Source organism: Schistocerca cancellata, chromosome 4, assembly GCF_023864275.1.
Source record: "Schistocerca cancellata isolate TAMUIC-IGC-003103 chromosome 4, iqSchCanc2.1, whole genome shotgun sequence".
In the NCBI taxonomy this organism is placed as follows: Eukaryota; Metazoa; Arthropoda; class Insecta; order Orthoptera; family Acrididae; genus Schistocerca; species Schistocerca cancellata.
In genome coordinates, this window is record NC_064629.1 from 849,518,396 (window position 1) to 849,531,070 (window position 12,675).

Sequence of the window (12,675 nt, forward strand, 5' to 3'; positions counted from 1 at the left end):
TTTCCACGCCCGGGTTCGATTCTCGGCGGGATCAGGGATTTTCTCTGCCTCGTGATGATTTGGTGTTGTGTGATGCCCTTAAGTTAGTTAGGTCTAAGTAGTTTTAAGTTCTAGGAGACTGATGACCATAGATGGTAAGTCCCATAGTGCTCAGAGCCATTTGAACCATTTTGCAACTAGAAGTGGTCTTAAGTTCCGTCACTCTGATGGACACATCGATGACGTAACTGTGGAACATGCGGGACTCCGACTGCGGACGATACCTCTATTTGAGTTCCCTTTCGAGGTGCCTTCAGAGGTAGTGGTATCTGCATTCCGCCCATATGGAAAGATGATTAGTCATACAGCTGAAAAGCGGGCTCAGTTCACTACATACCCGGTTCTCAATGGAGTACGACAGATCCGAATAGAGCTAACCAAACATGTGCCGTCCTACTTATATATTGGTGGCTGCCGTGCAATTATTATTTATGATGGCCAGCCGAAAACATGCTCGGGATGTGGCAAAGAAGGACACCTCCGTTCCAGCTGTCTGCAACACAGAATCACACAGTTACCGCCTGGGGACCTGCCGGCTACGACCGCTCCGACGACGCTACCGCTGACGTTTGTCGAATCTCTCCATAACAACCCCCGACCGAGATCACAAATGGCTCCTACTACTGCCACATCGTCGTCTCCGGTACTGTCTCAGGCTGTTGCGGAAGGACCGTCGCCTTTACCTCCTCCTCCCGCCATGTGCGTTGGTGAGCATTGTGCCTACCGATGCTTTTGTTCAAAAATGGTTCAAATGGCTCTGTGCACTAAGGGACTTATCTTCTGAGGTCATCAGTCCCCTAGAACTTAGAACTACTTAAACCCAACTAACCTAAGGACATCACACACATTCATGCCCGAGGCAGGATTCGAACCTGCGACCGTAGCGGTCGGCCGGCCGGAGTGGCCGTGCGGTTCTAGGCGCTACAGTCTGGAACCGCGAGTCTGCTACGGTCGCAGGTTCGAATCCTGCCTCGGGCATGGATGTGTGTGATGTCCTTAGGTTAGTTAGATTTAAGTAGTTCTAAGTTGTAGGGGACTGATGACCTCAGAAGTTGAGTCCCATAGTGCTCAGAGCCATCGTAGCGGTCGCGCGGTTCCAGACTGTAGCGCCTAAAACTGCTCGGCCACCGATGCTTTTGTGCCCGAACATCCGGATCCCCAGGCGTCTTCGGACACTGAAGGTCACGTGTGCAAGCAACGGTCGCCGAAAAGACGCCGGAAACGGCGGATCGCCCCGTCTGACACCTGCAGGAGGCAGTCTCAAGACGATGAGAATCACACCTATCAAGACGTTACCCCGATGGACGATTCCGTGGTGAAAGCACCAATCTGCACCCCGTAGGATCTACAACCATCTTTGCATGCACCAGACGCTGTACCTATGGACGTTGAACAGCAGCTGAGCCAGCACCACTCTTCCACCGCCGGCGTGACGCCGCCTTCGGACTCCACAGGTACTCCATCGGACGCACACCATTCACGCACCTTTGCGTGGTCTGACTATGTAGACGACGAAACACGCACCGTTGAGACAGCAGCGAATGCTGCTGCTCCAACCCACGACTGATAATCGACAGGGTTGCTGGAAGGGGATGTGCAGCCTCCTGGGACAACGATCATGTTCGCTGCTACTCTTCGTGCCTCCATGAGCGTCCCAGTAGTCCCAATTCCGCGACAAGCTAACAGGACTGGGTCCATCAATGTCAACACCATTGGCACCCCTGTCAAACTACAATTGCTCCGTGAAATGTTGAGGGCGTCGGACGTCGATGTTGCCCTTTTGCAGGAAGTTCGCCTGGCGACGTTTCCTAATATCTACGGCTATGTGTCCTACTTCACACCGTGTGCTGACGGAGGCAGTGGGGCAGCTATTCTTTTAAAGGAAGGCATTTAGATAGACAACGTGATTTGCCTACCATCTGCTAGGGGTCTTGCTGCAACTTTCCACAGTGTCCGAGTCATCAGTATTTACGCTCCCTCGGGCACTGCCAAGCGACGGGAACGGTCGCGATTCTATTCAGAACAGGTCGCTCCTTTGTTTGTAGGCCGCTACGACCATATTACTCTTGGCGACGACTTCAGTTGTGTGTTATCCCACAAGGACCAACATCCGCATTTCACCACATGCCAGGAACTCAAGCCGCTCGTGCATGAACTGAACGTCACCGATACTTGGGACCGCGTGCATGGTGATCGGCCTGAATATACGTACGTCACCAGCCATTCAGCAAGTCGTCTTGACCGTGTCTACGTTTCCCAAGGACACTCAACTGCCACGCTCGACGCTGAGTTATGGCCTGCCTCCTTTTCCGACCATATCGCCTACATTTGCACTGTTTCGCTCCAGAGGCAGAAGGTGTGGCGCTGTCGAAGCTTGTGGAAGCTGAATGTCGCCCATCTCAAGGATCTGGAATGCAGGCAGGTCGTAGAAACGACGTGGAACAACTGTGTGAGACGCCTTCCAGCATATCCTTCAACACTCCGGTGGTTGCTCGACTGCACCAAGCCTGCTTTACGTCGTTCGATGATGAATTACTGTCGCAGCAAAATGCTGTGGCAACGACATACCATGGAATACTACTTCACAATTCTCCGGGAACTCTCAAACCATGCTCCCCCATCTTCGGCGACTGGTTGAAATTCAACGTATTAAGGCGAAGATAATTTCTCTTATGCGTCACCGCCTTGAAGGCACAATAGTACGCGCGAAATGTCACGATTGTGTACTAGGAGAGCCCACGTCCATGCATCATATTATCCGAGAGAAGCAGCGGGGTCAGAGAAAGCTGGTCAACGCCCTCGACATGCCAGATGGTCGTCGATTGACGTCCCAGAATGACATCGTAAAAGCGTTTGTGGATCACTACAATCAGTTCTATGCAGCAGAGGACCAGAACATAGCGGTAACGACTGATGTCCTCCGTTCCTTGACGGGTACCCTGGATGAGGCTGCTGCGGAGATTCTCACAGCGACAGTTACATCTGATGACGTCGCCGATGCTCTTCATAAGGGTGCGGCGAATAAAGCCTTAGATCCAGATGGGTTCCCGCTGGAGTTTTACCGCACATTCCACGACTACATGAGCTCACGCTGCACTGCGATGTATGAAGAACTGATGAACCCTGACCTTCCCCTCCCACCGGAGTTCGTAAAAGGCTTGCTTATTCCGGTCCCCAAGCCGTCGGGAGGTCGGGGAGTTGGGAATTATCGACCGTTGACCATGTTAAATTGTGAGTTAAAGATTTTTACCTGGATTCTTGCCGCTCGCCTCCGGCGCGTCATTCCTCAAGTCATCGCCCGGTGTGACCGAGCGGTTCTAGGCGCTTCAGTCTGGAACCACGCGACCGCTACGGTCGCAGGTTCGAATCCTGCCTCCGGCATGGATGTGTGTCATGTCCTTCGGTTAGTTAGATTTAAGTAGTTCTAAGTTCTAGGGGACTGATGATCTCAGATGTTAAGTCCCATAGTACTCAGAGCCATTTGAACCATTTTGAACATTCAGACGGCACTCAGCGATTACCGTGACGTAACACCACTGGCCACCACCTGCCGCCGTCGCGGTGCCTTAGTGACAGTGGACTTCGACCACGCCTTTGATACAGTGAGTCATGCCTTTCTAGAAAACGTACTCCGACGGATGGCCTTTCCCCACAGGTTTATACACATCGTCTTGCGGCTCATCCGAGGCGCCACGTCGCGAGTGCTGGTCAATGGCCGTGTGACGGTCTCTATTAATGTCATGCGGTCGGTCCGTCAATGATGTCCGCTGTCGATGCTGCTTTTCGCCATTGCCCTTGAGCCACTGTTACACGGTTTGAGGAGCCGGCTCACAGGGATAACAATGAGGGGGAATGCTTTCATCTGCCGCGCCTATGCAGATGACGTGGTGTTCTTGGTTCTATCGGAGGATGAAGTTCGAGAGGCACTGGCATGGATCAACCAGTACGGGACTGCTGCGGGCAGCCGTGTGAACCTGACGAAATCTAGTGCTATGTCCGTCGGTAGAGGTCTTCCAGCAGAGAGTGTGGCTCCATTGCCATTAGTGAACAAGCTCAAATGTTTGGGGATCACCTGCACGCGCGATATGCAGCGCACGATCTCATTTAACTATAAACGCCTGCTTCAAGCTATCCGCGCGAACGTTCGTGGCAACCTCCTGAGAGCATTGGACATATTACAAAGGGTGGAGTTTGTTAACACTCATCTAGGCTCTCGGCTGCCCCATTTAGCACAGATTTTCCCGATGCCAAAGGCAATGGCAGACAGACTTCAGGCGGCGTTCGGCTACTTTGTGAACGCGGGTCTCAAAGTCCGCTACGACACGCTGACACTTCCTCCTTGAGATGGCGGCCTCGGCCGTGTCAGTGTCCAAGCGAGAGCAGCTGCCCTTTATATAAGTACGATGGTTAAGTCGTGGACCCGCCGCCGAACCGGATTATCGGGAAGCTTGAGTGACGAACTGGCCCCTCCCTCTCGAGTGGCACCTGTTACAGTAGCCCATATTTCTTCCTCGCTGTCACATGTCAGGACCTTTTTCATCGAATACAGTTATGTCCATGCCGACTTGCCTAGTACCAGAAACCCTACCGCTAGTGATGTTTACCGCCTAACGATGAGAAATCATACTAGGAATGTGGTGGAAAGCCGACATCCAACGATCGCATGTCCCGTGGTTTGGCGTTCTGTGCACCATATTCTCATCGAACGAGAGCTCGTGCGACTTGGTATCTGGTCGTTAATGGAAAATACATGACACACCTTCGTCTACATGCCATAAAAATGACAGATTCGCCGCTGTATCCTCGCTGCCACACGCTTGATACGGACGAACATCGCCTGATGTGTTTATCTTCTGCAGAGGTGAGGATGCTGATTCAGAGGATGCTTGCCTTTCTTCTACGTACGGCTCCCCATGACATTACACCGCAATCTCTTCTGTTCCCAGATGAGACATACTTCCCACGTACGAACACCAGCGGTGTGATCTGGATAAAAGGCCTCTCGATCTCTTATTTTTCCCATAAAGGTGATAAGAGTGTTCTTGATTTTTGGACGTTCCTGCAAGATCGCTTTACTTTTCTCGTGCACCATCCGCGATACCGTCAGTATTATTCCAACTGTTTGGGTAGTGCCTTCTTCGATCTCCCCTGCAGCTGCGGTGTCCCAAGTATGAGAAGGTGATTTCAGTGAGGTCGTGTAATACCAGGACTCGATCTAATATATCGGTAAATGCAATATCCTTCGCGAAGACGTGCCTGGAACATGCCTGACTGCCTTGGGATGCAGTGTGCGTCTACCCACGAGTTGGCGGGACGCCAGTGCCATTTTGTCTGTTCTGCCAGGAGGGCGTTTCCTTTAAATTCTATAAATCCCTTTTTATTTTGTTTGTTATTGATGGTAATTACACATAATTATTTTTCGCCTGGAGGGCGTCCTATGTGATCTCAACAAATATATAATAAATAAATAAATAAATTAGTATGATAAAAAAGATGGATAGAGCGTCTGCCATGTAAGCAGGAGATCCCTGGTTCGAGTCCCGGTCGGGGCACACATTTTCACCTGTCCCCCTTGATATATATCAACGCCCGTCAGCAGCTAAAGGTATTACATTAATTCTAATTTCATCTTACTTCTATTCAGACATGTGCTTACCTCGATTTACTTTTATTTAATGAGCAATATTTTTTGCAAAATGACAATGTTGCTATAGGTAGCCCTTCGTCTCCCACAGTAGCTAAACTTTTTATGGAAGACTTCGAGGAAAAAGCACTTCAATAGGCGGCTTTCAAATGTAAATGTCTCTGAAGATATGTGGACGACTCCTTTGTAATATGGCCACATGGATCAGCAACGCCTCCTACATTTCTGGGACACCTTAACTCCCTCCATCCGAGAATTTCCTTCACCACGGATGTGTAGAAAAATAGAAACCTCCCGTTCTTAGATGTTTTGGTCCGCAGAAAAGAAGGCGGTTCCTTGGGTCGCAGTGTGCTCCGTAAACAAATTCACACTGACCTATATCTACGAGATGCGAGCTGCCATCACTTATCTCAACGCAGAGCTGTATTGCGGACTCTCGTTCATAGGGCTACAGTTATCTCGGATGCACGGAAAATATAAGCAGAAGTTAGCCATCTTTGCTCTGCGTTTGCAAAAAATTGGTGCTCTGATAAACAGATTCGAAATTAATTTCAGCCCGCAAATACTAAATCTCAAGGACAGCCAGAAGAACCGGAAACTCCACGAAGTTGGTTTTTCTACCCTTTGTTGGTAGCGTGTCTTTTAAGATCGGCAGGCTGGTCAGGAAACATAAAATAAAATTTTGTCTTCTGCCCTTCAGAGCGCATGCAAACCATGCTGTTGAAGACAACTTAGGCCTGAAGTGGCCAGGAATGTATAAAATCGCTTGCCTGTGTGGTAAATCATACCTTAATCAGACGTGTCGCACTGTTAAAGATGGATGCGCCGAATATAGACATCATACCAGATTGAGTCAGCCTCAAAAGTCTGTTGTTGGACAATTTCTTGACATGGGACATTGCATAAACTATGGGGAATCAAAGCTCGTTTCGCCCGCCTCTACGTACCGGGACTCCACCATAAAAGAAGCAGTCGAAACACGCGTAAGTAGCGACCTGATTACTAGAGACATGGGATCTCAACTCAGCGAGGTATGGGAACCAGCATTGGCGGTGCTACGGCATCGCCGGCCGCGGACGAATGAATGTGAGTAAACACAGACTGGGAATCAGAATCCGGACACTTGAACTGGTTGCCAACTCACTTCCTGCTCGCGCACTAGGCCGCGATTTACGGTCACGCTTTTCCCGCGTCGCACCTACGAAGACCGTGGTCAGTTTTTCCGACAAGAGGCACTAGATGTCGTCATCCTCTATGATTCGTCTGGGATGATGTTATAGCCACGCCCCTTGACCACTGCGCTTTTCTAAAGAGCCAGCGAATATCTTGGCGACCCACTGCAGCAACACATTAATAAGCACCTGAAGATGACGAGCAGCTGTCTCGTTGAAATATTTTGCAGTTTACACGAAATTATCCGACGCGACGATCGTGAACCACTGGAGACAATAGTACACAGGCAACAGTTCCTTTCTTCAGTTTCAAAGCAGGGATACTAATAAAACAAATATTTATTTCCCACAATGTACAAAGCCAAGAGGAATACGAGGACTTTTCTGACACCCTGTACATTTCACAGAAACCGGACTTTGTGATGTAAGCCAATGTGGGCTAGAACATGTAAGTGTATGCACAGTGGGGTGTCATGTGCGTCTTTTGTGTCAAAATGACTCAATTGAATGGTCAAGTTGTGCCACAAACTTCACTTCTCCCCAATCCTATTCAGTACCTCCTCATTAGTTATGTGATCTACCCATCTAATCTTCAGCATTCTTCTGTAGCACCACATTTCGAAAGCTTCTATTCTCTTCTTGTCCAAACTATTTATCGTCCATGTTTCACTTCCATACATGGCTACACTCCATACAAATACTTTCAGAAACGACTTCCTGACACTTAAATCTATACTCGATGTTAACAAATTTCTCTTCTTCAGAAACGCTTTCCTTGCCATTGCCAGTCTACATTTTATATCCTCTCTACTTCGACCATCATCAGTTATGTTGCTCCCCAAATAGCAAAACTCCTTTACTACTAAAAGTGTCTCATTTCCTAATCTAATTCCCTCAGCATCACCCGACATAACTTTCTACTACTTTCCATTATCCTCCTTTTGCTTTTGTTGATATTCATCTTATATCCTCCTTTCAAGACACTATCCATTCCGTTCAACTGCTCTTCCAAGTCCTTTGCGGTCTCTGACAGAATTACAATGTCATCGGCGAACCTCAGAGTTTTTATTTCTTTTCCATGGATTTTAATACCTACCCCAAATTTTTCATTTGTTTCCTTCACTGCTTGCTCAGTATACAGATTGAATAACATCGGGGAGAGGCTACAACCCTGTCTTACTCCCTTCCCAACCACTGCTTCCCTTTCATGTCCCTCCACTCTTATAACTGCCATCTGGTTTCTGTACAAATTGTAAATAGCTTTTCGCTCCCTGTATTTTACACCTCACACATTATTACATCTAAAGACAAAAATTTAAATCGCCATGGTAAGCCCTGTACCCATTTATGGCGCAGAATGCCGTCCAGTGACAACACGTATAAGCCATATAAGCAGATCCTTCATACAACGGAGATCAAGATACTTCGATGGACTCTCGGGCAGTCTCGATATGACCACGTAAGAGTTGAGGATGTTCGACAAAGATTTGACATCTTCCGAATTGTGGATAAAGTGAGTAAAGTTTGATTCCGATGGTCAGTCACGTAATGGGAAGACAGCACAACTCTGTCGCAAAAACTACTCTCCAATTGAGCAGGTGGCATACAATCACGTGGAAATCCAACAAATCGATGAACAGACATCATTTGTTTAGAACCTGAAAATGTCGGCAGCAAAGCGAAATGGAGAAGCTATGGCAAAGCAGTGGACTATGCACCTGCGGAATAAACACTCAGAAAGATATTTAAGAGACAAATCATATTAGTTGCATGTGATATAACAAACGTGGTGACTTTTGGTCATGAGCTTTTTAACTGATTTAATGCAGCCCGCAACGAATTCTTCTCATGTTTCACACTCTTCAACTCACAATAGCACACTTATACCCAACGTCCATAAATTCAATATTTGTCTTCCCCAACAGCTCTCACCCCGAAAAGCTCCATCAAGTACCACGGAAATTATTATTTGATGTTTTAACACAAGTATTACTATCCTGTCCCCTCTTTTTCTCAATATTTCCTACATACTTCTTTTCTCATCAATTTTGCGAGGAACCCCCTCATTTCTTATCTGATCAGTCCACCTAATTTTCTACATTTTCTGTAATACATACCAAACGCTTCGATTCTCCTCTTTTCCAGTTTTCCCACAGTGGTTGATGCATTTCCATACAATGCTGTGCTCCTAACATACATTGACAGAAATTTCTTCCTCAAATGAACGCAGATATTTTATGCTGGTAGACTTCTTTTTGCCAAGAATACCCTAATTCGCTGGGCTAGTCTGTTTCTTTATGTCCCCCTTGCTTCGTTCGTAATGTATTAGGTTTTTTTTCAAGGTAACAGACTTCCTTTACTTTGGCTAGTTCGTGGCCCCCAACTTTGAAGTTAAATTTATCGCTAATCTCGTTTGTGATACTCCTCATTACTTTCATCTTTCTCTTGTTTACTTTCTGTCAAGAGTATCTGCTCATTAGACTGTTCATTCTGTACAACAGGTCCTGCAATCCTTCCTCACTTCCACCAAGGATGGTCTGTCATCTGCATATCTTATTATTGACATCCTTTCACACTGAATTTGAATCCTTCTCCTGAACCATCCTTATATTTACGTTATTGCTCCTTCGATGCGTAGATTGAGCAGTACGGGAGAAATACTGTAGCCCTGTCTTACACCCTTTTGAACAAGTTCACGCCGGCGCTGCGAATTGTGTTCCTCGCTGTCGGGGGCGCAAGTATTCATGCGTTGTTTCATCTGGTGGAGCTGCTTTTCCCGTTTCTCACCGTAGGGCGGCTGTCATATTCAAACACCCTGGGCTAATGTTTTAATATATTGGATTTTTATTTTTTAAAGAAGGAGAGATAATATAAAATGATTTTGTACTAAATTAATGGCAAATTATGTGATATTTGTTCAGAGATCTCCTTTTCTCTCCTTGAAGGGTCGCACTAAATTGTGTTCACAGTTGTTCATTGCGCCAGGCTGATAGGTAAACACTGCCGAAAAAAAAGTACACTTGGAAAGACGACGGCGATTTTGACCAATGACGGCATATGCCACCCGGGGGATACTAGATGTAGTTATAATGATTTCAACGTCGTCCGCCAGCACACAGCATAGTGGCATAGTACCAGAGCGCCACCTGTGTTTACCCTATTCTGCCTGCATCCAAGTGATGGTCGTTTGCATATACGACGCATACCTGGTGAGCACTATCTTGTAGAGAGCATTTGTGCGAGACACACTGGTCCCAACCCAGGTCCGGGGCATGATAAGCTACAACTCTCGTACTCCTCTGGTGTTTGTGAAGGGCACGTTAAACAGCGCGCGGTACGTGCACAATTTTCTTAGATCCATTCTTTTGTCGTTCTTGCAACAGGAACGTGATGTGTTGTTTCAACATGATAACGCTCGCCCACACACTGCACGCCAAACTTAACGTACTCTGCAAGACGTGCAGCAAGTTCTCTGGCCAGCACGATCGCTGAACTTGTCTCCAATCGAGCATGTGTGATATGATGGCACGAGAAGTGATTCGTGCGACTCTTCAACCAAAAACAATTACAGAACTACGTGAACAGTTCGAGCAGGACAGTATTCGTCGTCTGTACGATTGACTGGACGCCAGAATCAGCGCCTGCATCATTACCGGTGGTAGCTACACCACTACCAATATGGGTGCTTCGGCATGGGTCGATACCTAGTGCCTCAGAAGCGTTTGTTCTATTGATCTGTAAACGTAATCATTTCAATGTACTTCATATCCACTGTTGGAACAATAAATTTTGAGTGAATCTGAAACGTCTAAAAGGGTGTACAAATTTTTTTCCGGGAATGTATGTCACACGTTATTCTACTGTTAGTCGCATAACTGGCAGAGTCAAGCGCGAACCGCCGGTAATACACGTTGGCGTGAAAGTATTAATCCCATCACTCCGTTCTTGGTGACGTTAAGGAAGCAAATAGCTCTGGAAGGCTTCAGAAGTTACACTACTGGCCATTAAAATTGCTACACCAAGAAGAAATGCAGATGATAAACGGGTATTCATTGGATAAATATATTATACTAGAACTGACATGTGATTACATTTTCACGCAGTTTGGGTGTTTAGATCCTGAGAAATCAGTACCCAGAACAACCACCTCTGGCCGTAATAACGGCCTTGATACGCCTGGGCATTGAGTCAAACAGAGCTTGGATGGCGTGTACAGGTACAGCTGCCCATGCAGCTTGAACACGATACCACAGTTCATCAAGAGTAGTGACTCGCGTATTGTGACGAGCCAGTTGCTCGGCCACCATTGACCAGACGTTTTCAATTGGTGAGAGATCTGGAGAATGTGCTGGCCAGGGCAGCAGTCGAACATTTCCTGTGTCCGTACAGCACCTGCAACATGCGGTCGTGCATTATCCTGCTGAAGTGTAGGGTTTCACAGGGATCGAATTAAGGGTAGAGCCGTGGGTCGTGACACATCTGAAATGTAACGTCCACTGTTCAAAGTGCCGTCAATGCGAACAAGAGGTGACCGAGACGTGTAACCAATGGCACCCCATACGATAACGCCGGGTGATACGCCAGTATGGCGATGACGAATACACGCTTCCAATGTGCGTTCACCGCGATGTCGCCAAACACGGATGCGACCATCATGATGCTGTAAACAGAATCTGGATTCATCCGAAAAATGACGTTTTGCCATTCGTGCACCCAGGTTAGTTGTTGAGTACACCATCGCAGGCGCTCCTGTCTGTGATGCAGCGTCAAGGGTAACCGTAGCCATGGTCTCCGAGCTGATAGTACATGCTGCTGCAAACGTCGTCGAACTGTTCGTGCAGATGGTTGTTGTGTTGCAAACGTCCCCAGCACGGTGTTCCGTATTACCCTCCTGAACCCACCGCTTCCATATTCCGCTAACAGTCATTGGATCTCAACCAACGCGAGCAGCAATGTCGCGATACGATAGACCGCAATCGCGATAGGCTACAATCCGATCTTTATCAAAGTCGGAAACGTGATGGTACGCATTTCTCCTCCTTACACAAGGCATCAAAACAACGTCTCACCAGGCAACGCCAGTCAACTGCTGTTTGTATATAAGAAATTGGTTGGAAACTTTCCTCATGTCAGCACGTTGTAGGTGTCGCCACCGGTGCCATGCTTGTGCGAAATATCTGAAAAGCTATTCATTTGCATATCACAGCATCTTCTTCCTGTCTGTTAAATTTCGCTTCTGTAGCACGTCATCTTCGTCGTGTAGCAATTATAATGACCAGTAGTGTATATGATAGAGGCCATCTAATTTCAAAAGGTGCAGTACGAATAGATGAGTAGACAGACATTTAAAACGTTGTAGGGGAGTCTCTTTCGAGTTCAAAAACAGAACAGTTTGATACACGGAGTAGCACTCCCTATTTCCGTGGGTGTAGACTCGACTTGAAGATGAAGCTGAGGCGACTGCCCGCAGGCGGACGACGGCTGGGTGCTGAAGCTGACGTTCGAGCACGTGGTGCTGCCGTGCGGCTCGCACTGGCTCAAGGTGCGCGACGGCGATTCGCTGTCGGCGACGCTGCTGGCGCAGCTGAGCGGCCGCCCGCACGTACCGCTGACCGTCATCTCGGAGGGGCCCTTCCTGCTCATCGAGTTCTTCTCCGACGTGCCGCTCGCCGTGCTGGGCTGCAGCGGCAGCTTCGTCGCTCGCGCCACTCCCCTCTGTAAGTACGTCTCTCGGCTGCGCTTGCGACTTCTGTTTGCCATAGCAACAAAATCAAAAATGTTCGTTAGCGATGTAGCCGTAAAAAATCCAAAAAGTGACAC

At 47.8% G+C, this 12,675-nt stretch overlaps 1 protein-coding gene across 1 annotated transcript in view; it reads left to right on the forward strand.

The window, feature by feature from the left end:
- LOC126184472 (uncharacterized) overlaps positions 1 to 12,675 on the forward strand; it is a gene marked incomplete at its 5' end in the record, with an annotated part of 580,042 nt that overhangs the window by 339,398 nt on the left and 227,969 nt on the right. The window contains one exon of the mRNA XM_049926864.1: positions 12,326 to 12,572. Within this exon, the coding sequence (XP_049782821.1) occupies positions 12,326 to 12,572 (247 nt within the window). The remainder of the gene's footprint in view (positions 1 to 12,325; positions 12,573 to 12,675) is intronic.